Source organism: Somniosus microcephalus, chromosome 3 (genome assembly GCF_052327205.1).
Source record: "Somniosus microcephalus isolate GS21.2 chromosome 3, FLI_Smic_1.0, whole genome shotgun sequence".
In the NCBI taxonomy this organism is placed as follows: Eukaryota; Metazoa; Chordata; class Chondrichthyes; order Squaliformes; family Somniosidae; genus Somniosus; species Somniosus microcephalus.
Window position 1 is genome coordinate 348,011,118 of NC_140989.1, and position 26,454 is coordinate 348,037,571.

Below are 26,454 nucleotides of genomic sequence, written 5' to 3' on the forward strand. Positions count from 1 at the left end.
AATACACTTTTTTTTAATAAAAATGTTCAAATAGCCTTGTTAGCAACCTTTACATTTCCTGTACCGAGTAGAAAAACAAGGGCTTTTTTTTGTAAGTAAGCCTAGGTATTGCACAAATTACTTGTGCAAGAAAATGTACAGCTATGGTTACAGATTTTTTTTTGCTTGTTATACAGGCTTCACACCCCCTAATTTCTTAATATCCATGATAATTACTTTTGTTTACGATTAATTAATTACATTTGCAAAACTTAGGCTGAAAAGATCTGCACATGCAGTTTAGATTTTGTTTTTAAATAAGCATGTTATGGTAGCTGTAAAGCAATGATCTTTTCACTAAAACTTCACCCAGAAGTCGATACTAATTCCAAAGGGTAGAACAGATTACAAATTGCAACATGTCAAGCTTCTCCTTTTGAGGATGATGGAGTGCTGCATTTCAGTCACAGTTGTATATGAGCCTTCATATCTTGGTCAATCCTCTTGGGTTTCTTCAGTTTGCACTAACTGTATGTTAACACCAGCGTGTTCCGGTAACTTCAGCTGTAGTTAAAACCAGCATCTGCACCCACAACATAGTATCCCCTTCAAGGAGATTAACTTTTTTTCTTGCAACTGTAAACTTGTCAATATGAAAGAGTGTTAACTAAATGTGACTTTTGCTGCGACTAAAAAGTCTTGTAGTGGTTATAAAACCACAATCTCAGAAATCAGCAGTTATTTAGATGTTTATAGATTGTAATGACTGCAAGCCCCTCTGATTTCCTGACATCTAAATATATTGCAGGCTACACATAGTCACCTATGTGGACCACAGAAGCCTTATTGAACAAAGTGTGCTAGTTTCCTAAAAGTTACAATACTTTGTATGCAGTAATAGCAGTGTTACTTCTTCCATGTGGTGTGTTTTGAAAAGAAAAAAAAGTTTCTCTGGGTGATTACATCAGATGTATGCTAACCCTTTCCCTGTTGAAAGTTTTAGAAATTGTGTATTTTACAGTGACCAATATTAAAATGCAGTGTGGGTCAGCATTTTATGCACTTTGGGAGTACTTTATTAATTGAGTTTGAATATGTTCAGTGATGAACTACAGTAACGTAGGACATTATCTTTTTAATAATATTGGACTAGCAGTACAGGACATGATGTTAAATAGGCAGTGTTTACACCATAAGAGGCGCATTGACCATGAACTTAATTGAGTATTGCAATATTTGTAAAATATAAGTTCAGTTCCTTTAAAGAATATTAATTTCTCTTGCCCTGTACCATTAAGCTGCATACCAAGAACATAAGAAATAGAAGCAGGAGTAGGCCATAAGATCATGGCTGAACATCTACTTCAACTCCACTTTCCCGTCCCATCCCCTTCGTGCCCAAAAACCTATCGATCTCAGCCTTGAATATACTCATCGACTGAGCACCCACTGCCCCCTGTGGTAGCGAATTCTAAAGCTGCACAGCTGAGTGAATAAATTTCTCCTTGTCTCAGTCCTAAATGGCCAACCCCTTACTCTGAGACTGTGACCCCAAGTTCTAGACTCCCCAGCCAGGGGAAACAGCCTTTCAGCATCTACCCTGTCAAGCCCACTAAGAACTTTATACATTTCAATGAGATCATCTCTTGTTCTTCTGAACTCCAGAGTATCGGCCCATTCTACTCGACCTCTCCTCATAGGACAACCCTCTCATTCCAGGAATCAATCTCGTGAACCTTCGTTGCTCCCAATCTAAGGCAAGTAGATCCTTCCTTAGGTAAGGAGACCAAAACTCTACACAGTGCAGTCTTTTCAATCAACAACAACTTGCATTTATTTAGGCCCTTTAACGTAGTAAAACGCCCCACGGCACTTTTAAGTGCATGAATCGTAGTACAAATTGGGGATCCTGGAGTTTAGCAAAGTTTTGCTGGAATATTTCTCCGATTCGAGCAACTTCTCCTTGGTTATTTTTCAAAATTATTTGAAGAAAAGCTAGTGGGGAAATTTTAAAAACCTTATTCAGATAAAGTTTATATTCAGTTTTCTTTGAGAGTGTGTGTGTCTGTGTGTGAAGAAACATGACAGACTGTCCCGATCACACACCTTTTGGAGCTTTTGTTCCCATTCCATAAACTTCAGAAAGCGTGTTTAAACAGTGAGTTTGTGTCTTTCTTCATTCTAAATAGAGTTCTACTAAAAATAAATGTTCTGAAATGTTTTAATCAAACAGAAAAGCTCTAATTGTCGCCTGTGTTTTTTTTGAGTATTTTATTTACCTTGTAAGTGATTAGTTTTTATTTTATTTTAGAATAAAGAAGATTTGATGGCAGTGAGACTTCGAGAGGCAGATAGCATAGCAGCCTTGGCTGAACTCCAACAGAAAATTGCTGATCTAGAGATACAGGTATTTGAAATAAAAGCTGCCATTGATGAAATTCTTTTCAATTGTGTCCCCAATTTTCTCGTTCAAAAGTGCTCGGTTATGGTTTCTGGTAATTCTCTGCTACCTCACCCAATTGGTTTAATGTGTGAGCCTGGACTGTGTTGACAGGTTATGTGACCATGCTGGAGCATCAAAGCTGAGCTCAATTCTGTCTTCAGCTGACATTCACACTTGGGATCTTTCCAGCAGAATAGTGATCAGGAAGAAGGGTCCTGTTTTTCTTTCCCCTGCTCAGGGATACGGAGGCCAATAACAATGTGTCCACTGTTGCCCTGGCTGAATCAGCTGACTTAGCACAGACAAGGGATTGTACCAGAGAATTTCCTGGTCTTCATGTATGCTCAGTATGACACCAGGTGGTTTTACCCACTGAACCATTGGAGGCAATATGCTTTTGATCTCCTGTTTCAATAGTTGTTTTCCATTTTCAGCCATTGCGTTTTTGTTAAATACAGAGAAACGCTTCAATAAATTAAGTCAAGAACTTGAAAAAAGGTGAATTGATTTAAACTAGAGGTTATGGTACCAGAATAATAAACTCTTCTGAGGCATATGGAGTGCAGGGGAACTGATTGAGATTACTGGGAGTATCATTCAATCAGAACTTATTTCTGATTTTTTTAATCTGTTTTGAACAACACGAAAACAAGAATACATCTTGTGAACTTTAAGTCACCCTGCATTACTTGCTTACTCTTTACATTGCTTTCTTCCTATATGGATCTGTCTTCCTATTTAGATCTGTGTGATAAATAAAAATGTGTTGTGGCTAATATGCAATGATTAATGTTGGTTTTAGGGACGATTTCAAAATGTATGTTTTGATAAGTATAGAAAGAGGCATGTTTGATCCAAGCATAAAATTATACTATTAAAATTCAGCCAGTTTTGTATGGGAGCCCTGAACCAAACAAATTGTGGTGAATTACTGTGTTTTAGCTGTGCAAGAAGGTAGTTTTACTGTTCATAAACATTTAGTCGTCATTTTTGAGGAGTTAAAACCCCGTTGGTGTGTTCTAGACATCTCCACTAGTCCAACACCCACTCAGTCAGACAGTATTCTGTTTTGGTCCGAAGTGCTGTGCATTATTCTGTTGCTCAGAATTTTTTACAATTATCTTGGTTGTTCAGCTTTTTTTCCCCAGAAATATGTATTCCTCTGTGATGTCAATCATCTTTCAACTAGTCTTGATCCTACAGGAACTAGTTGGTTACTGCCTTCCAGTTCTAGATTCCTGAAGAAATCTCAAAACAAAGACACATTTTGAGAATCATCATAACATCATTATAGATGGGAGGATTCCACAGTCCATTCTGGGAGAAATTCCCATATGTTATGCAAGTTGGAAAGGGGGAGGAGAAAAAAATGAACATTGGTTATTTTATTTTGAATTGCAGTATAAGTGAGGTGGTCTTTTTGCTGAAAGCAGCTTCTTTGTATTCAGCCTTGTTCCTTTTAGAGTGAGGAAAGATTAAGATTGGCTGTTGATCAATTTGGTTTGTCAACTTGAGATTTCTTGCCTATGTGTGGATACAGCACCAACAATTAGCGTTTATATAATGCCTCTCACAATGGAAAGACCACTTGGAACACTTTCCAGTGTGGAAAAGAAAAAATGGACACGAGCCAAATTTTCTGCTTCAAATCTGTGGTGTTTTGATAACAGATCAACTTTAAATCAGACTGCCATTATTCTACAGATACCAGTCTGATAGGATAGAATGTGCAGCTGGCATACTCGACGTATACTGCAGGCTGCATCTTGTGTTGAGCTCGGCAACAAGACAACTTTGTTCATCCACGTTTGAACATGTGCCCAGAGCGCTGATTCAGAGTAGCTAATTTTTAATGTTACAGAAGAGCGGCTGGAAGCATTGGCTTTACCCTAGAATTTAAAAGATTCCATACGAAGTTTAAAAAGTTCCCGGGCGATTGTTTTAATACATTGCATTATGCCAGGATGATGCTATACTACACCCAGTGTGAAGTCCAAGTGACATGAAGCGACCTACTCGAGGGATCGCTTATATCGTAGCTTCAGGGGACTTGAAAGTTAGATTAGGACACTGACATATGCCGTTTTAACATTGATGCGCATCAAAAAATACTTCTTCAATGCAGCGGCTGTAGTTTTAAAACCAAAGCTCCAAATTAGCTGCTGCGATTAGCATGATTTAATAAATGGTCAAGTCCTTGAACTACAGTGACCGCATCAGACAAATGGGGAAATAGAGCGCCAAAACAGAGATGTGCTAGAGTGGGGCACACTAGCAAAATAGCAACCACGGCATGCACTCTGGAACAGACTGAAGAGTCCAATGTGCCTAAATATGGCAGGAATGATGTATGAAGAGAGATTGGGTCGATTAGGCTTATATATGCTAGAGTTTAGAAGAATGAGGGGATCTCGGTGAAACTTCAGGACTAGACAGACTAGATGCAGGAAGGCTGTTCCCGATGGCGGGGAGTCCAGAACCAGGGGTCACAGTCTAAGGATAAGTGGTAAGCCATTTAGGACAGAGATGAGGAGGAATTTCTTCACCCAGAGAGTGGTGAACCTGTGGAATTCTCTACCACACAAGGCAGTTGAGGCTAATTCATTAAATATATTCAAGAAGGAGTTAGATATATTTCTTAAGGCTAAAGGGATATGGGGAGAAGACAGGGACAGAGTACTGAATTTGGATGATCAGCCATGATCTCATTAAATGGCGGAACAGGCTCGAGGGGCCGAATGGCCTACTCCTGCTCCTATCTTCTATGTTCCTAAATACTGAATTTTATCACCTGCTGTATTTTCAGTGTTTCATATGAGGCGCACCCGTTTTGCAAACTTTTCTCAAAGTTTCCGATATGTAATCTTTATTGATCAATATGTTATACTGATAAGTTAGTAGAGTGGTATATCACCTTGTAGTTTACTGTTACAAAGTACATAAGGTTCTGATTCAGATGAAATGGTTTAATTTTCATCAAGTTGCAGGGAAATTAAACAAGCAGAGCCTTTCTTAACTCTTAAAGTGAACAAAATGCACAAAACATGAACATGCAAAAGGTCAGCGATTTTTCACATGTACAAGTATAGATTGCATTCTTGGATTATACCCTTTGAATTTATTTCTTGGTTCAACAAGAGAAAGCAAACCTGCATACTTTGTATGCATGAAGAGTTTTCGCTGATGTGTGTAAAATTCCAGTGCAACTTTATTCCATTGCAGCCTTTGAGAAAAGGGAGAGGTAAGCAATAAAGTCCTCTTAATGAATTGTAGTTGCCAGCGCTGTAAGTCACTAGAGTCACAGAGTCATAACGGCACAGAAGGAGGCCATTCGGCCCATTGAATCCGTGCCGGCTCTCTGCAGAGCAATCCAGTCAGTCCCATTCCCCTGCTCTGTCCCCGTAGCCCTGCAAGTTTATTGCCCTCAAGTGCTTATCCAGTCTCCCCTTGAAAACATTGAGTGTGTCTGCTTCCACCACTTCTGTCGGCAGCGAGTTCCAGGTCCTCACCACTCGCTGCGTGTAAAAGTTTTTCCTCGCGTCCCCCCATATCTCTTGCCCAAAACCTTTAATCTGTGTCCCCTAGTCCTTGTACCATCAACTGGTGGGAACAGCCTTTCCCCGTCGAGCCTATCCAAACCTGTCATAATCTTGTACACTTCCTATCAAAACACCCCTCAACCGCCTTTGCTCTAATGAAAACAATTCCAGCTCCTCCAACCTGCCCTTATAGCTAAGATCCCCCATTCCCGGAACTATTCTGGTAAATCTCCACTGCATCCTCTCAAGGGCCTTCACATCCTTCCTAAAGTGTGGTGACCAGAACTGGACGCAATACTCCAGTTGTGGCCTAACCAGCACGTTATAAAGATTCAGCATAACTTCTCTACTTTTGTACTCAGTACCTCTATTTATGAAGCCCAAGATCCCATATGCTTTGCTAACCACTCTCGCAATATGTCCCGCCACCTTCAGGGACCTATGCACATTAACTCCCAGGTCCCTCTGTCCCTGCACACTCTTTAAAACTGTGCCATTAAGTGTATATTGCCTCTCCCTGTTCCTTCTGCCAAAATGCATCACCTCACATTTGTCTATATTAAATTCCATCTGCCACTTGTCTGCCCATTCTGCTAGCCTATCTATGTCCTTTTGCAGTCGATTGGTATCATCCTCACTGTTTGCCGCACCCCCAAGTTTGGTGTCATCGGCAAATTTAGAAATTCTACTCTGTATTCCAATATCCAGGTTATTTATATATATCAAAAAAAGCAGTGGCCCCAGCACTGACCCTTGGGGAACACCACTGTCTACTATCCTCCAGTCTGAAAAACAACCATTTATCACACCTTGCTGCTGTCTGTCCTTAGGCCAATTCCTTATCCAAGCTGCCACTGACCCACCTATTCCATGAGCATCAATTTTGTTAACCAGCCTTCTATGTGGTACTTTGTCAAACGCCTTCCAAAAATCCATGTAGACAGCATCCATTGCATTCCCTTCATGGATCCTCCCTGTTACTTCATCAAAAACTTCAATTCGATTAGTCAAACACGATCTGTCTTTTACAAATCTGTGTTGGCTCTCCTTAATTAGCTTAAACCTCTCCAAGTGCCCATTAATTCTTTCCTTGATTATTGTTTCTAAAACTTTACCCACCACTGATGTTAAACTGACCGGCCTGTAGTTACTAGGATTGTCCTTTATACCCTTTCCTGAACAATGGTGTCACATTTGCCACTTTCCAATCCTCAGGCACCTCCCCTGCATTTAGGGAAGATTGGAAAATTATGGCAAACCCTTCTGCTATCTCCTCCCCAATTCCCTTAGCAATCTGGGATGCAAGCCAATGTGGACCAGGTGACTTACCCACTCTAAGCATACCCAGCCTTTCTAGTACATCCTGTCTATCAATTTTCACCCCTTCCATTGCTTCTACCTTTTCCACTGCTACCGATATTTTTCAGCATCCACCTCCTTAGTAAACACCGATACAAAATACTCATTGAGTATTCTAGCCTTGCCCTGTGCCTCTAAGCATATATCACTTTCTATGTCCCTAATAGGCCCCACCCCACCTCTTACTACCTGCTTACTGTTTACATGTTGGTAGAAGATTTTTGGGTTCCCTTTTATGTTAAGTCATTCTACTCTCATATTCTCTCTTTGCCAATCTTATTTTCACCTTCACTTCCCCTTTCAACTTATTCTATTTGGTCTGGTTCGCCCTTGAAGAATTTACCTGACATGCATCATACACCCTCTTTTTTTGTTTCATCATCTTCTCTATCTCCCTCGTCATCCAAGGAGCCCTCGCTTTGGCTCCCTTACCCTTCCCTCTTGTTGGAATGTACCTAGCCTGTACTTGGAACATCTCCTCCTTAAAGATCACCCATTGTTCCGTTACAGTTTTTCCTGTCAGTCTTTGGTTCCATTTTACCCTGGCTAGATCCTTTCACATCCCATGAAGTTAGCCCTATTCCAGTTTAGAAGTTCCACTCTAGATTGTTCCTTACTCCTCTCCATTACTAATCTAAATCTTATGATACGATGATCACTCTTACCCAAGTGTTCTCCCACAGACACTTGGTCGACCTGGCCCACCTCATTCCCCAGCACCAGATCCAGCAATGCCTCCTTCCTAGTTGGGCCAAGAACATACTGGTCAAGGAAATTCTCCTGAACGCATTTCAGAAATTCCTCCCCCTCCTTTCCCTTTATCCTAGCATTATCCCAATCGATATTTGGGCAATTAAAGTCCCCCAATATCACCACTCTATAGCTCTTGAATATCTCTGCGATTTCCCTGCAGATTTGCTCCTCTACCTCCCTCTGACTATTTGGAGGCCCGAAGAATACCCCCAATAGCGTGATCATACCCTTTTTGCTCCTCAACTCTAACCAAATGGATTCTGTCCATGTCCCCTCAAGAGCATCCTCCCTTTTCCAACACTACAATGTCTTCCTTAATCAGCGCTGCCACCCCACCTCCATTTTTTCCTTCTCTATCTTTTCTGAGCACCTTGTACCCTTGAATATTAAGTGCCCAGTCCTCACCGTTTTTAAGCCATGTTTCCGTTATTGCCACATCATATTGCCACACGGCTAATTGTGCTTGTATCTCACCAACCTTATTCACCACACTTTGTGCGGTTACATACATGCATTCTAAACCCATTTTTGAATTTTTCTTAGTCTGCTCCTATCTAATATGGTACTATTTTCCTTGCTAGCACTATCCAACACACTCCCTCTTTCATGCACCTTATTCCTGTTTTCCACTCCTATATGCTGGTGCCCATCCCTCTGCCAAGCTAGTTTAAACCGTCCGCAACAGCACTAGCCAACCTCCCCTAGTTGATGAACTGGAGGAAGAAGGGGAAGAACAAGGGATTCTCAACTGGTTTTTCCTGGCAGGGTGCCAATATGAATATTTTCACCAGTTTCGAAAAAGTCTATTTCTCTCAGATGTTCCGGACATTTTTTATATAAAATAGTAAAATCTTCACATCCAGAAGAGAGGTGCATTTCCAGAGAAATGTTGTCCTTGACTGACTGCTTTTGTGATAACTGAGTAGTCGGCACAATTGCCAAGCAGATGCAAGATGAAGCAATGGAAATCAAATTATCGAAGAAAATAATTCTTTGTTTGTGGATCAATATTGATATTTCAGGAAAGTAAAAAATTCTATAAATTAAGTAAAACCAAACCTGTTGGCCTTGGCTCAGTAGTAGCGCTCGTGCCTCTGAGTTAGAAAGTTTTAGGTTCAAGTCCCACTCCAGAGACTTGAGCACATAATCTAGGCTGACACCTCAGTGCAGTACTGAGGGAATGCCGAACAATCAGAGGTGGTGTTTTTTGGATGAGATGTTTACTTGGATACATTATGTACCGTCATCCAAGTCATTAATATAGATTGTAAATAGCTGAGGCCCCAGCACAGATCCTTGCGGCACCCCACTAGTATCGGCCTGCCAACCTGAAAATGGCCTGTTTATTCCTACTCGCGCTTTCCTGTCCGTTAACCAATCTTCAATCCAAGCTAATATATTACCCCCAGTCCCATGAACCCTAATCTTGTGTTACAACCTCTTGTGTGGAACCTTATCGAATGCCTTTTGAAAAATATCTGATCATTATCTCATTTCTGTTTGTGGAACCTTGCTGTGCGCAAATTGGCTGTTTCCCTACATTACAACAGTGACTACACATCAAAAATACTTCATTATATGTGAAGCGCTTTGGAACTTCCTGAGGTCGTGAAAGGCGCTAAAGAAATCTAAGTTCTTTCTTTCTCGATCTACGTTATGGTCCATACTCTCATTAGGGTTGTTTTTTCCTGCTGCATGGGATGCTAATGTGGAACACTGAGAAGTGAATTGGATAAAATTAAAAACAGAGAGTGCTTAAAACATCAATATCTGTTGAGAAGCAGGATTGACAATATCAGGATATTTTTCAGTGAGGGTCAGGAAAGGAATGACTATTAAAATAAGGGATCGACAGATGGTGTGGGAGGGAATTTCATGATAGAACAATCAGACATGGACTCTGAATGGAGTAGACTTGGGGTAGATAGGAAGCAACTTTTCCCCTTTAGTAGAGGGGTCAATAACCAGGGGGCATAGTTTCAAGGTAAGGGACAGGAGGTTTAGAGGGGATTTGAGGAAAAACTTTCACCCGGAGGGTGGTTGGTATCTGGAACTCACTACCTGAAAGGGTGGTAGAGGCAGGAACCCTCACAACATTCAAGGAGCATTTAGATGAGCACTTGAAACGCCATAGCATACAAGGCTACGGACCAAGTGATGGAAAATGGGATTAGAATGGACGGGGCTTGATGGCCGGCGCGGACACGATGGGCTGAAGGGCCACTTTCTGTGCTCTATGAATCTATGAACAGCTCATTGACCTTTTATCTGGATTTCCTTGCATTATTGTGAAAGCAGGTGCCTCACTATTTAACTGCATGTAGAGTTTTATGACTTCGCACCATCCAGAACTGTCTCAATCTCATGACAAGTATTAAATACTACAAATATCAGCAACCAGCCTGTCTTAGAAAGAGGCAGTTTGTTTCAAGAATATTGTTGCTGTATGAGCTGTAACCAAAATGTTACCCGTGTTTTTGTAGAGTCACGAAGTAATGATGGAATTTGATAATTCAAAGACCTTTTGGTCACGGAACTTTTTTGTAATTGTTACTAACGTCAATGCATTTATTGTCTCAAAAATATCTATGTACAGTGCACCCTATTTTAACACTGAAAATATCTGATTCTACCACATAGATAAACAGGGAGTAAAGATAAACCTAGCGACTACAGACCAGTCAGTTTAACCTCGGTAGTGGGGAAGCTTTTAGAAACAATAATCAGGGACAAAATTAACAGTCACTTGGACAAGTGTGGATTAATTAAGGAAAGCCAGCACGGATTTTGATCAACTTGATTGAGTTTTTGATGAGGCAACAGAGAGGGTTGATGAGGGCGATGTGGTGTACATGGATTTCCAAAAGGCGTTCAACAAAGTGCCATATAATCGGCTTGTCAGCAAAGTTGAAGCCCATGGAATAAAAGGGACAGTGGCAGCATGGATACAAAATTGGCTAAGTGACAGGAAATGGAGTCGTTGTGAACAATTGCTTTTCGGACTGGAGGGAGGTATACATAGAAACATAGAAGATAGAAGCAGGAGTAGGCCATTCGGCCCTTCGAGCCTGCTCCGCCATTAAACGAGATCATGGCTGATCATCCAAACCCTAGCACCCGGTCCCTACACCGACAGCCATCCCACCCAAGCCCTATCCCCGTAACCCCACGTATTTAATCCCCCCAACACTAAGGGTCAATTTTTATCATGGCCAATCAACCTAACCCGCACATCTTTGGACTGTGGGAGGAAACCGGAGCACCCGGAGAAAACCCACGCAAACACAGTGGCGTTCTCCAGGGGTCAGTTCAAGGACCACTGCTTTTCTATATATATTAATGACTTGGATGTGGGTGTACAGGGCACAATTTCAAAATTTGCAGATTTGACAAAACTTGGAAGTATAGTGAACAGTGAGGAGGATAGTGATAGACTTCAAGAGGACATCGACAGGCTGGTGGAATGGGCGGACACGTGACAGATGAAGTTTAACAGAAAAGTGTAAAGTGATACATTTTGATAGAAAGAATAAGAATGAAGAGAGGAAATATAAACTAAAGGGTACAATCCTAAAGTGGGTGCATGACCAGAGACCTGGGGGTATATGTGCCAAATCATTGAAGGCGGCAGGGCAGGTTGAGAAAGCAGTTTTAAAAAAAAAAAAAAAGCTTTCAGGTTCCTGAACTTCATGAATAGAGTACAAAAGCGTGGAAATTATGATGAACCTGTATAAAACACTGGTTCAGCCCCAACTGGAGTATTGTGTCCAATTCTGGGCACTGCACTTTAGGAAGGATGTGAAGGCCTTGGAGAGGGTGCAGAAAAGATTTACAAGAATGGTTCCAGGGATGAGGGACTTCAGTTACATGGATAGACTGGAGAAGTTGGGGTTGTTCTCCTTAAAGCAGAGAAGAGTGAGAGGAGATTTGATAGAGGTGTTCAAAATCATGAGTGGTCTGGACAGAGCAGATAGAGAGAAACTGTTCCCATTGGCAGAAGGTTCGAGAACCAGAGGACACAGATTTAAGGTGATTGGCAGAAGAACCAAAGGCGACATGAGGGAAAACTTTTTTACTCAGCGAGTGGTTAGGATCTGGAATGTACTGCCTGAGAGGGTGGGGGAGGGAGACTCGATCACGGCTTTCAAAAGGGAGTTGGATAAGTACCTGAAGGAAGAACAATTGCAAGGCTACAGGGAAAGGGCAGGGAAGTGGGACTTGCTGAAGTGCTCTTGCAGAGAGCCCGACGGGCCGAATGGCCGCCTTCTGTGCTGTAACATAGAAACATAGAAGATAGGAGCAGGAGTAGGCCATTTGGCCCTTCGAGCCTACTCTGTCATTCAATGAGATCATGGCTGATCATTCAAATTCAGTACCCTGTCCCTGCCTTCTCCCCATATCCCTTGATCCCTTTAGCCTTAAGAAATATACCCAACTCTTTTTTGAATATATTTAATGAACTGGCCTCCACCGCAGAGAATTCCACAGGTTCACCACTCTCTGGGTGAAGAAATTCCTCCTCATTTCTGTCCTAAATGGCTTACCCCTTATCCTTAGACTATGACCCCTGGTTCTGGACTCCCCGGCCATCAGAAACATCCTTCCTGCATCTAGTCTGTCCAGGCCTGACAGAATTTTATAGGTTTCGATGAGATCCCCTCTCAATCTTCTAAACTCCAGTGAGTGTAAGCCCAGTCGACACAATCTCTCCTCATACGTCATTCCTGCCATCCCAGGTATCAGCCTGGTGAATCTTCGCTGCACTCCTTCCATGGCAAGAACGTCCTTCCTCAGGTAAGGCGACCAAAACTGCACACAATGCTCAAGGTGCGGTCTCACCAAGGCCCTGTACAACTGCAGCAAGACATCCTTGTTCCTGTACTCAAACCCTCTCGCTACGAAGGCCAACATACCATTTGCCCTCTTAACCGCCTGCTGCACCTGCATGCTTACCTTCAGCGACTGGTGCACAAGAACACCCAGGTCTCTTTGCACTTCCCCTTCTCCCAATCTATTCTATGATATTCTAAAGGATAATGCAGGAAAACAATAGGTTGTTTACAATGAAAGCGATTTTAGCCGTATACTGAAAAACCGGTTTTGCACAGTTCAAGTTCAGTCAATGATTTGTGGAACATACAAAACTTAACTGTGTAGGATAGGATTGTTCTGATTTATGTGAGATATATAAGTTTAAATAAATGGAAAAACACATGAGGCAATGAAACATAGATGATTAATGCTGACGTCTTAAAAGTAAGACTAGAAATATCTTTAATTTTTGTGACAGAACTAAGAGCAGCGTTAGTAAAGCCTAAGTGTGAAAAGGTAAGAGGAAGTGCACAGGAAATCATGTTAGTACACACCCATATTGTTTTCCACATAAAACTATTGGCGTTCAAGTTCAAAAATCATGATATTGGCCCAACATTATCCATTTTTATGCACTGATGTGAGAGTTGTTGCTATGTTAAGAATTTTAATGAGCAATTTGTACTTTATGCCAGTACACCCACACAAGTTCTTGAATGAGTTAAACTACAGAAATGATGGATTAAATCAGTGTTGATTTTCTTACTGTTCAGGTCACGGGTAAGTCATCCTTAAGAATGATTTACTCATTTTCATATTCTGAAACCACAAAAAATGTAATTCTTGTCAAAAACTATTAAAATTCAAGAATAAAGTTTTATGGTTGGTGTTCCTAATAAAAGCACCACATTACAACTGAATCTCAAGTTCACTATATAAATTGAAAATACAAAGATGTTTCACAGTGAAAAGTTGTAATCATTAAAATCTTTAATGACATTGATTTAAGAGACAAATCAGAAGTTAAATCTTTCAAAAGGTTTTAATTGTTTTAAAAAAAACTGAGAAAATATCTTTAGGTGCAACATTGCACTCTGTTTTACATATATTGACGAGCTGGCAGATAAACAGTTGGCATTTTGGACAAAGATTTTTTATCACCATTTATCAAATGTCGATGTAAATGTGCTATGTTATAAAAATTAGTTAATTCCCTCACTTTGCAGATAAACTCCCATTTATGTTCATGGGTTTAAAACTAATCATGGGACTTGTTATGTCAGTACAGCCTCATAGTAAATCTTGCTATTGTAATAACTATACAAGACTTGTTATCAGACAATCCCCCAGTTTGCTTTGGCTCTCCTAAAATGAATGGAAGGGTTCCCACTAATGACTTGCTGGGTAAATGCATTGCATATCATGGCACTGAGCATGGACACCCTAAAATCCCAGGCCCTATCCCTCCTCTGTGCTGAGTTAGTGAATCCCAGCTGGAGCAGCTGTACAGTGAAGTGAAATTAAAGCTAAACTTTTTATGAAGACTAAATAAAATGATGATGAATTTATACAAAGCATTGAATGGGCGCACATTTGGAATATTTGTGCAGTTCTTGGCACCCCATTCTAGGAAGGATATCAGAAATATGGAAAGGGTATAGCAAAGCTTCACCAGAATGATACTTGGAATGGCATATCATGAAGAAAGACTTGAAAACTTGGGTATTAACAGAAAATGCTGGAAATACTCAGCAGGTCAGGCAGCATCTGTGAAGAGAGAAACAGAGTTAACGTTTCAGGTCGATGACCCTTCGTCAGAACTGGAAAAAGTTGGAGATGTAACAGGTTTTTAAGCAAGTGGAGGGGGAGGGGAGAAAAGAACAAAAGGGAAGGTCTGTGATAGGATGGAAGGCAGGAGAGATTAAGAGACAAAAGGGATGATGGTGCAAGGCAAAAGGAGATGGTAATGGGATAAGTTAAGAAACAAAAGATGATTCTGGATGAAGTGTAAATGGCAATGGCAGGATGATCAACAGCTGCCATGTGAGAGAGAGAAAAAATGATCGGGGCAGAGGTTATGGTCTGAAATTGCCTGGATGAGTGCAGCTCCAACAACGCTCAAGAAGCTCGACACCATCCAGGACAAAGCAGCCCGCTTGATTGGCACCCCATCCACCATCTTAAATATTCACTCCCTGATGTAAGAAAACTACTAAGCACTTGGTCTGAGTATAAAACAAGGCTTTAATCAACTCTTTCACAACCATGAGTTCTAGTTACATCACTAGTTCCTGGTTACAGAAACATCCTGAGCAAGCTGGGCCCACGCCCGAGTATTTATACTTTCCCTGGATGGCGCCACCAGCTGGCTGCCCAGTGTTATCTCATGAGTCATTTCTACATGAATGGTAAGATTCATGACGCTCCCTCCATCACCCCCGGCGCACCGTTGCTGCAATGTGTACCATCTACAAGATGCGCTGCAGCACCTCCCAAACCCACGACCTCTACCACCTAGAAGGACAAGGCCAAAATCCTGGAACTCCTTCCCTTGCAGCACTGTTGGAAGTACCTTCACCACATGGAGTGCAGCAGTTCAAGAAGGTGGCTCACCACCACCTTCTCGAGGGCAATTAGGCATGGACAATAAATAGAAAGACATAGAAATATAGAAAAATAGGAGCAGGAGTAGGCCATTCGGCCCTTCGAGCCTGCTCCGCCATTCAATATGATAATCATAATCAACTTTATTGTCATTGTTAGTGCACAAGTGCAGTACAACGAAATGTAGGCTTGCGGCTCCCGAGAGTGTACATTTAGATTAAGACATTTAGACATTCAACATACATTTGGCTTGTAATACATTAACATAAACATAACCATAACCATAATAAAGTGCATTGGCAGATGTGCAGGCTTTAGAGTTTATTTGTGGAATTCAGTAGGATGATAGCCCTGGGAAAGAAGCTGTTCCTAAATCTGGTCGTACGGGTGCGAATGCATCTGTAGCGTCTCCCAGATGGCAGGAGGGCGAACAGACTGTGGCTGGGGTGGGTAGGGTCTTTGATGATGGACCGTGACCTCCGTAAACAGCATTTCTGGTATATGTGCTCTATGGTCGGTAGCCGGGTGCCGGTAATGCGTTGGGCAGTTTCGACTACCCGTTGCAGGGCTTTCCGGTCATAGTAGCTACAGCTGCCATACCATACTGTGATACAGTTCGTCAGTATGCTCTCTATTGTGCAGCGGTAAAAGTTAGAGAGGATCAGGGGTGACAGGTTACATCCCTTCAGCCTCCTTAGGAAATATAGGCGCTGCTGGGCCGCCTTCACCAGAGAGGAGGTATTGAGGGACCAGGAGAGGTCTTCCGTGATGTGGACTCCGAGGAACTTAAAGCTGTCCACCCTTTCCACCACAGCCCCATTGATGTGGATGGGGGTGTGACTTCCGCCTTTAGACTTCCTGAAGTCCACAATGATTTCTTTGGTTTTCTTGATGTTAAGGGCCAGGTTGTTATCGGCGCACCACTTCACGAGATGCTGGACCTCCTCCCTGTAGGCTGACTCATCATTGTTGGTGATCTGGCCTACTACCGTGGTATCATCCGCAAACTTGATGGTGTTGGAACCATGAACAGCCACACAGTCGTGGGTGAAGAGGGAGTAGAGGAGGGGGCTCAGCACACATCCTTGTGGGGCCCCCGTGTTCAGGGTCGGGGGGGGGGGGAAGGTGTGGTTACCTAATTTGACAGACTGGGGTCTGTTAGGAAGTCCAGGGTCCAGTTGCAGAGGGAAGTGTTCAGGCCAAGAGTGTGGAGTTTGGTGGCCAGCTTGTTGGGGACGATAGTGTTGAATGCTGAGCTGTAGTCTATGAACAGCATTCTGATGTAGGTCTCTTTACCATCTAAGTGATTCAGTGCAGAGTGTAGAGCAGTTGTGATTGCATCCTCCGTTGATCTGTTTGCACGATAGGCAAACTGGTGTTGGTCAAGCGAGGCGGGAACACTGGCTTTGATGTGGGCCAGGACCAGTCTCTCTCAACACTTCATTATGATGGGTGTGAGTGCGACAGGCCGATAGTCGTTCAGGCACGTCACAGCCGTTTGTTTTGGCCCAGGAATAATAGTAGCGGTCTTGAAGCATGTAGGGACTACTGCCTGGGCCAATGACAGATTGAAGATGGCGGTGAAGACATCAGCCAGCTGATCAGCACATTCCTTGAGTACCCGTCCAGGGATGCTATCTGGTCCAGCAGCCTTTCGTGTGTTCACTCCGCGTAGAACACCCCTTACGTCGGAGGTCGACAGAGTGAGCACCTGGTCTTCCGGGGGTGGCAAGGCTTTGGTAGCCGGCTCCCTGTTGTCCCTGTCGAAGCGAGCGTAGAAGTTGTTAAGCTCCTCCGGAAGGGAGGCATCGCTAACCGGGGGGGGCTGGTGTTTTTGCTCTTGTAGTCAGTGATGGACTGGATGCCTTGCCACATGCGCCGGGGGTCCGAGTTGTTGTGGAAATGATCCTCTATCCGCGGTGTCTGTTTCCTTTTGGCAGTCCTGATCCTCTATCTCAATACCTTCTCGAGGGCAATTAGGCATGGACAATAAATGCTGGCCTTGCCAGCGATGCCCACATGCCAGAAAAGAATAAAAAAAGAAAACTTCAATTTAAATCTAGAAAGTGCAGTTAGGTATAACAAGCTTGAGTTTTTAAAGCTTGTACATTATAAAGGGAAAGTAAGACTGGAAGGAGATGTTAAAAACCAGTTTTGAGATCCTATGTAAAAATGGGTTAAAAGAAAAGGTCTGTGTATTGAGTCTTGATTTCAGCACAGTGAGGATGCAAGAAGAAATAATCTATAAGATTATGTATTTTGAGCTTAGGAGGAGCAAGAGAAGAGCAATTACCATAGTAGCATTGATGAAATGTACAAGAAAGGATGTGACCAAGGAAAGGAGGGGGAAGAAAGACTGGAGGCTAAAGGTGAGAGTAAGATAGTCATCTAGATAAACTTTCTGTTGTAGTTGTGCCTGCAGTGCAGAAGGCGCTAGAAAAGACTCCTCAGCTCTGGGCGAAGTCTTCAAGTCTTTGGGCTTGAGTTTTTTTCAAGAAAATTTAGAGTTGTTAGGGGAAGAAGTGTTCACAAATAAGGAAGCTAAACTTAATGGATAAACTTTACCAATTGGAGGTGATATGCAAATTCCAATTGAGATTAGAGGAAACCGTGTCAACAGATGTAGGACGAAGGAACCATCTAATAAGCTGTAGTGGTTGGCTGTAATTGAGAGACATGAAGAAAGTAGTAAGATTTTCATTGCCACAATAAGGACTTGGAGGAGGCCAACGTCAAGCTGTAGTGATTCATGCTGTAAAGGTGTGAAGCCAGAAGGGAGTTATTGAATGGAATTATGAACATAGGTGTGGATAAGATAGACGACGGGTGAAGGAAGTGGAGAAAACCGTGTGTTGGGGAAACCCCAAAGTTGATGGAAAAAGTGTCAGAGGGTGAGCCATCAACTACAGCGCAAATGAGAGGAAACTGGATTACTTTAGAAAAGAAAGACTTGAATATTTTGACATGTATATATTAACTTAAAAGAGGGGCATGAGCTTACAAGCCCATATTAGCCTGGTTTCTTTCCTTTAATACTCATGACAAGTCCTTGTGTTATCTCCAAATCTTGCACAATGCCCAGACTTTATAATTGAACTCAAGTTATTAAAATCTTGGAAGGCGATCTTGAAATTTAAGTTCAGGTTCTTAACAAAATGTAAGTTCGAGAACTAGGATTAATCAAAATTGTACCCAGATCAAAGAGAGTCTATAATCACAATCCATGCCAACTCAAAAATCAAGGAAGTTTTCTGGATGTTTTTGGACACTTGCAGCATCTAGCTTTCACCCTGTAACTCCTAATTTGGCTGTTGGATTATCTCCAGCACTGGAGCACAAATGGCTGCATTGAAAAAGACCATAGTGCTAGTATTGGTATCGGACCTCAAACATTGAGGAACACAGCATCTATCTCCCAATTAATTGTAGCGCATAGCAGGATACCAACCAAAATCTTGGTAGCTGCTATCACTGAACAAAGAAAATACCTTGGGCTTCCCACATTTTTCTCAGAACCATCAGCATTGATTTAGTTAAACACTTGCTTATATCAGTGCTGGTGATCCAGATTGACTCGTAAAAATCAACATTTCATTGTGCAGTACACACGTTTGCTGCATATATGACAAATAAAATTGAATTGAATTGAGATTGCCACGCAACACCATGGGAGATCCACAATTATAGTATGTTTAGTGCACATTCCCTGCTGGTCACTCTCACTCAAATTTCTGTGGCATAGCGCAGCCAATGTTGAGGGGGGGCGGGGTGGGGTGCGTTGGTGGCACAGCGCAGCCAATGTGGGAGCAGTGAGTGACTGACCACAACTTCAGGATTTCCGTGTTTAGATACGCATACGCTACATCCTGGAGTTTTGGTCAGTTTTAAAGCTGCAATAACCAATGTTTCCGTTAAAGATGTCCTGTGCTCTGGAGGTCCCGCGCAGGCTGCTTGCCGGCTTCACAATGGGGAAAACTACGCATGCGCGGTATTTTGAATGGGTCGCGCGGCACCCAAAAAAAATGTTGAAGGGAACATTGGTAATAACAGTGATATACCTATCAATTCATCCAATGAAAAGCGACGAGTTAAGAAAGTAACTATAGGTTTTTATTGGCTAAATAACAGAGCCCACCCTCGTGGGTGATCGGATACAACAAGGAGGAATGCCAGCCAGTCGACCACCTTTATACCTGGGCAGGTAGGTGGAGCCATGGGCGGAGTCAGCAGTGGTCAGCCCAGGTATAACAGTGTGACAAGAGGCGACCTCATATAGTGATACAACAGTGTGAACAGTGATAACCATAGAGTAACGATATAACAGTGATAACTATAGTGTAACGATAGTGAACGATAAAAGTGGTTTACCACATTCACCCCTTGTTTAGATTTGAGTCCGGCGGGGTGAAGTGTACTACCAGTTCTAGTATGTCAGTCTGTCCGGAGGCCTCGTAAGCCTTTCTGATCGTCGCAGCGGCGGTGTTGCATTATCCGGTGTTAATGCTGGTGTCTGCGTGGTCGGCGAAGGCTCGTGGGGTTCCGGCATGCCGTCTACCTGGGCTGGAATTGGGGGGGTGGTGGGGGGGGGTGAAGGTGGTGTCTCCGGAGTGCCCGAGAGTGCGAGGTCTCGTAAGGAGACTGTGTCCTCCCGCCCGTCTGGGTATGCCACATAGGCGTACTGGGGGTTGGCGTGCAGGAGGTCCACCCTCTCGACCAGGGGGTCCGTTTTATGGGCCCTCACGTGCTTTCGCAGCAAGACTGGCCCCGGAGAGGTCAGCCGGGTTGGTAGAGTGGTTCCCGTAGTCGACTTCCTGGGGAAAACAAACATTCGTTCATGGGGGGTGGCGTTGATGGCAGTGCAAAGTAGTGACCGGATGGAATGCAGCGCTGCCGGGAGGACTTCCTGCCAGCGGGAGGTTGGGAGGCCCTTAGACTTTAAGGCTAAGAGGACGGCCTTCCATACCGTCGCGTTCTCTCTTTCCACCTGGCCGTTCCCTCGGGGGTTGTAGCTGGTGGTCCTGCTTGCGGCAATACCTCTCGCTAGTAGGAACTGACTGAGTTCCTCGCTCATGACGGAGGAGCCCCGGTCACTATGTATATAGTTTGGGAACCCGAACAAGGCGAAGAGGTCGTTCAGGCATTTAATGACCGTGGTACTGGTCATGTCTGGGCAGGGGAAGGCAAAAGGGAAACTGGAGTACTCATCAACAATATTGAGGAAGTACACATTACGGTCAGAGGACGGGAGGGGCCCCTTAAAGTCGATGCTCAGGCGCTCGAAGGGGCGGGTGGCCTTGATCAGGCTTGCTCTGTCCGGCCTAAAGAAGTGCGGTTTGCACTCGGCACAGGTCTGGCAGTTCCTGGTCATGGTCCTGACCTCCTCGATGGAGTAGGGCAGGTTGCGGGCCTTAATGAAGTGGTAAAGTCTGGTGACCCCGGGGTGGCAGAGGTCGTTGTGGAGGGTCTGAAGTCTATCACTTTGCGCGCTGGCGCATGTAATTCGTGACAGAGCATCAGGGGGTTCGTTCAGCTTACCTGGCCGGTACAAGATATCATAATCATAGGTGGAGAGCCCGATTCTCCACCTCAAGATCTTGTCATTCTTGATTTTGCCCCTCAGCTTGTTATTAAACATAAAAGCGACCGAACGCTGGTCGGTGAGGAGGGTAAATCGTTTGCCTACCAGGTAATGCCTCCAGCGTCGTACCGCCTCCACAATCGCCTGGGCCTCCTTCTCGACCGACGAGTGTCGGATCTCAGGGCCCTGTAGGGTCCTTGAGAAGAAGGCCACTGGTCTCCCCTCCTGGTTAAGGGTAGCGGCTAGGGCGAAGTCGGATGCATCGCTCTCCACTTGGAAGGGGATGGACTCATCCACTGCGTGCATTGTGGCCTTGGCAATGTCTCCCTTAATGAGGGAGAAGGCTGCGCACGCTTCCTCCGTAAGGGGGAAGGATGTGGACTTCATGAGGGGTCTGGCTTTGTCTGCATAATTGGGCATAGTAGGCGAAGAGCCCCAGGGTTCTCTTCAGAGCCTTTGGACAGTGGGGGAGGGGTAGCTCCATGAGGGGACGCATTCTTTTGGGGTCGGGGCCGATGACTCCGTTGTCTACTACACAGCCGAGGATGGCAAGGCGCGAGGTGTTAAACACACATTTCTCCTTATTGTAGGTGAGGTTCAGCCGTTGGGCCGTACGGAGGAATCTCTCCAGATTAACGTCATGGTCCTGCCGGTCGCGGCCGCAGATGGTGACGTTATCTAGGTAGGGGAACGTGGCGTGCAGCCCGTTCTGGTCAACCATCCGGTCCATCTCCCTTTGGAAGACCGAAACCCCGTTGGTGACGCCGAAGGGAACCCTAAGGAAGTGGTAGAGGCGGCCATTCGCCTCGAAGGCGGTATACTGGCGGTCCTCAGGGCAGATAGGGAGTTGGTGGTAGGCCGACTTAAGGTCGATGGTAGAGAATACTCGGTATTGTGCGATCTGATTGACCATATCAGATATGCGGGGAAGGGGGTATGTGTCCAGCTGGGTGTACCTGTTTATGGTCTGGCTGTAGTCGATGACCAGGCGGTTTTTATTGCCGGTCTTAACGACCACGACCTGGGCACGCCAGGGGCTGGTGCTCCCTTCGATGATGCCCTCCTTCAGGAGACGCTGCACCTCAGAGCTAATGTAAGCTCTGTCCCCGGCGCTGTACCGCCTGCTCTTGGTAGCGACGGGTTTGCAGTCGGGGGTGAGGTTAGCGAACAGGGAAGGTGGCGGGACCTTGAGGGTGGATAGGCCGCAGGTGTTACGCGGTGGGCGGTTTAAAATCTGCTGGTTGTCGACTGTGAGTGGGGGGAGGGGTCCGCCGTATGCTAGCGTGACGCTTTGGAGGTGGGATTGGAAGTCTAGCCCTAGTAGGACGGCAGCGCATAGCTGGGGCAGGACGAGGAGTTTAAAATTTTTATACTCCGTACCCTTAACCGACAGGGTCACAACACAGTAGCCGCTGATGTCTGTGGCGTGTGACCTCGATGCCATCGGGATCCGGTTGCGCGTTGGCTGGACAGGGAGGGAGTAGTGGCTCACCGTGTCTGGGTGGATGAAACTCTCCGTGCTTCCGCTGTCGAACAGGCAGGTCGTGGCGTGGCCGTTTACTTTGATGTCCATCATGGACTTGGACAGGTGATGCGGGCGGGCTTGGTCCAGTGTGATGGAGGCTAGTGTATAGCTGAGCGAGTTGCTGTAGTCTGCGGGTGAGGCGGTAGTCGGGTCTAGAGGCACGGTGGCGGTCGAGCGTGGTGGGTAAAATGGCGTCTCCCACGAGGTTGGACAAAATGGCGGAGAAGATGGCTGCCCCCGTAACTCACATGAGGCACTGCTGGTGTCGGTTGCCTGGATCAAAGATGGCCACCCCCATGACTCACATGTGGGGATGCTGGCCTCTGTTGCCTTGATGGAAGATGGCCGCCCCCACAGCTCGCATGAGGCACTGCTGGCCTCTGTCGATCCCCCTCTGCAGGCCTTTGCGGCCTTTCTTCAAGCAGGTCGCGTTTTTGGCAGGGCAGCGCGACCTCGGGTGTTTCGCCTGGCCGCAGAAGAAGCAGCCGGCGGCCCGATCGCGGGGGTCCGATGTCGGAGCCGGTACCGGGGGTGGCGGTCTCGATCGGATCGGGTCCGGGACGCCGACGCTGACGCTGAGGTAGGTCCCAGGGGGGTTGCTGCGGGGGGTATTGCGGTCGGGGTCGGTCCCATGTCCCAGGGTCGCGAGTTACAGTACCTTGAGTATGCCTCGAGGTCCCGTTGGGCCACTTCTAGAGAGCGAGCGAGGGCTGCAGCTTTGTCCAGGTCGAGGTCCTTGCAGTCTTTGCCGTGAGTAGTCGGACCGCAGGCCTTTCACGAAGGCATCGTGGACATTGTCTTCAGTATTTTCTGCCGCCGTTACCGCTTTAAAGTTACAGTCTCTGCCGAGTGCTTGTAGCACCCGTAAAAATTCATCCACGGGCTCTCCTGGCTGCTGCGGGCGGGATCTTAGGAGGTGTCTGGCATACATGGAATTTACCGGGCTCTGGTACTGTCTTTTCAGCCGGTTGATGGCGTCCTCGTATGTTTTAAAGTCCCGGATGAGTGCGAATACTTTAGGGCTCACTTGGGCGGTCAGAACTCTTAGCTTGGATCTCTGGGGCACGCCGGATTCTCCCAGGTAGGACTCGAAACAGCTCAGCCAGTGTTTGAAGTCGAGGGCTGAGTTTGCAGCCAGTGGGTTTAGATCCAGGTACGGTGGTCTGAGGGCTCGCAGCCAAGCTGGCTGCTGTGGCTGTTGTAGCTCGGCGTCTGGCTGGTCGTTTTGCTGCTCGCTTTGCTGCTCAGGGAACGACATTTTAAAATTTAGCCAATAAAATTGATATACCTATCAATTCATCCAATGAAAAGCGACGAGTTAAGAAAGTAACTATAGGTTTTTATTGGCTAAATAACAGAGCCCACCCTCGCGGGTGATCGGATCCAACAAGGAGGAATACCAGCCAGTCGACCACCTTTATACCTGGGCAGGTAGGTGGAGCCATGGGCGGAGTCAGCAGTGGTCAGCCCAGGTATAACAGTGTGACAAGAGGCGACCTCATATAGTGATACAACAGTGTGAACAGTGATAACCATAGAGTAACGATATAACAGTGATAACTATAGTGTAACGATAGTGAACGATAAAAGTGGTTTACCACAAACAGCAAATGCTGTTAGTTTGCCGTTATTGCCCATCGAAAATTCTGGCCCAATGAAAGTAACTTGAGCTTTTTTTTGGCATAACGCATCAAGCACAAAATAAAACACAATCTCTTCAACCTTTTTTCGGCTACTTTGAAAGTAAAAACTATGTATAATAAAAGTAGCTGATCCTTCAACTGCAGTGACCAAGTATAGTAACAGTTTAATACAGATTTTGCTAAAACTACTGTAGTAAGTAGGGAAGAACTTGGATAAGACTGACTTGGAGAAGGCCTTTATATTTTGTAATTTATTCTGGTTAGTTATATCAGATGCATTTTTAAAATTTATTTTTCTCAGAACGCAAACAACTTTGGAATACAAAGTATTTATATAAATGGCAAGTTCTGAAATAACTACTATTTAAGTTTGGAGGGAGATTCTGAATGAAAGTGCTGAATGTAAACATGTTTCTTTAGCAGAACCTTTTGGTAACAAAGTACTGTTGCAGTGATAGTTGGTAAGTCAGAAAATGTTAATTAGTTTAATATTTTCTTTGCTATGATAAACTGCATCCAACAGATGTTCAGTAAAGGTAAATAGCTATTCCCCTGTGCTATATGCAGAGATTTATTATTTATGTGTGGTATGTCAGGGGAACAAATGTATTACTTATTTTGCATTGGATAAGGGTAACATTTATTTTGCAGTAAACAATTGAAAAACACTTCATTGTTTTTGGGAAAATCTCATGATTTAAAACAAATCCTTTCAGTGGAGATGTTCATCACTCTACCACTTCCACCACTCCAGTGTCGTACCATAACTGCGTAACCTTTGGCTCACAGAGCAATACCACGAGAGATGTGTTAGTATTGATATCACTGATTCAACTGTCATTCAATGTCCATTATCCCCAGTGAGCTTAACTGTGGGCATGTTAGATAGATGGAGCTCTCTGCTGCACTCTTTGCTCCATGTGAGCGGGTCCATCCACAGAATTGGCATCAGTGGCAGGCCTAGAGACAACTGCTATATGGACCCTACAGGCTGGACACTGCTGGTCAGGAGGCCATGCAGAAAACCAGAAAGGAGAAACTCAAAAAAAAAAAAAAAAAGGTTTAATTTTTTCCTCTGATGCAATTATTTTCATTTGAGATATATCGGGAAATCAAAAATAATTTCTAATGCCAAATTATCAAGCAGCAAATAGTGCTGGGCAAAAGGAGCTTTTTTTTTTAAAGAGCATGTTTCTAACAGCATTAAACCCTTTTAAGTACATTTATCAGAACATCTTATTTCCCCCTTGAGCCTCACCTCACTAAATCTGTGCCTATTTTTCATCTTCAGCCTGAAACAGCAGATTAGAGAAAGACCTGACCTATTTTAGAGCACTAGAAATCAGTTAAGTTTTGACGTATATAAGAGCATATTGTGTGGCAACGTTTTTGGTTTAAGGAAAATCTAGCGTTAAGTTCAAGGAAGGACTGTTGAAAACTTCTGATATATAAAAAGCACCAACTACAGAAGTACAAGTTTCATTTTCCTGTTATTAGCAAAAGAAAAAATGTGCGACAGATGTGTGAGACTGGTGATAATCATCTTGAAGAAGGAAAAAGGTCAATAAGAGGGCAAACAAAGCCAGGTTTTCACACACTACTCCGCATCAGTCATTGTGGAAAAACTAAATCTGAACCTTGACTTGTCAGCCACAGAATGTGTCTGAATTGTGCAAGTCTAAAGCAGCTAAGAAATCTATAGTCGTGTAGTTTTTCATTTTTATGCTATATCCAACATATCTGCCAAGTATTTATTTTTCTAATTTCGGAAATTAGAAGTGTTAGGCAAATAATTTGATCTAATGAATTAGTGTGGGCAGTTGTATATTGTAATAATTGGAGTGAGTCATTAGCTATGCCCAAAGCTATGAGTAATCTAGTATATGTACAGATTTGAGTTTAAAGCACATTGGGCATTAGGTGGAAAATCAGTTTTATGTATAAGGACTTGTACTATACAATAAGTTTAAATGTATGAAAAACATTGATTAGACCACTGCATTTTATATTAAAATCTGGTTGTGCACTTAGTTATGATCAGCCATTGAAGGTTTTTTTTATTGTATGCAGAAAACTCTGGTGCAGTAATTTGGAGGACATGGCGGAGTTATTCGGCGCAACACTGTTTTCAAGCATGTAGTAATTGGGGTGGTCAGAATAAGCAAGTGATCATCCTGGCTAAAATTTGAGCATAGAATAAGCAAACACAACAGCTTGAA

General features: G+C 44.0%; 1 protein-coding gene across 16 annotated transcripts in view; it reads left to right on the forward strand.

The window, feature by feature from the left end:
* The window catches only part of LOC147122327 (ecotropic viral integration site 5 protein homolog), a 260,882-nt gene that overhangs the window by 143,633 nt on the left and 90,795 nt on the right, over positions 1-26,454 (forward strand). For all 16 annotated transcript variants that reach the window (XR_015077732.1, XM_085983320.1, XM_085983326.1 and 13 more), the window contains one exon: positions 2,291-2,386. Coding sequence is in view for 15 of the 16 variants with exons in the window: in XM_085983320.1 (XP_085839446.1) it covers positions 2,291-2,386 (96 nt within the window). In the remaining variant the exon portion in view is untranslated. The remainder of the gene's footprint in view (positions 1-2,290; positions 2,387-26,454) is intronic.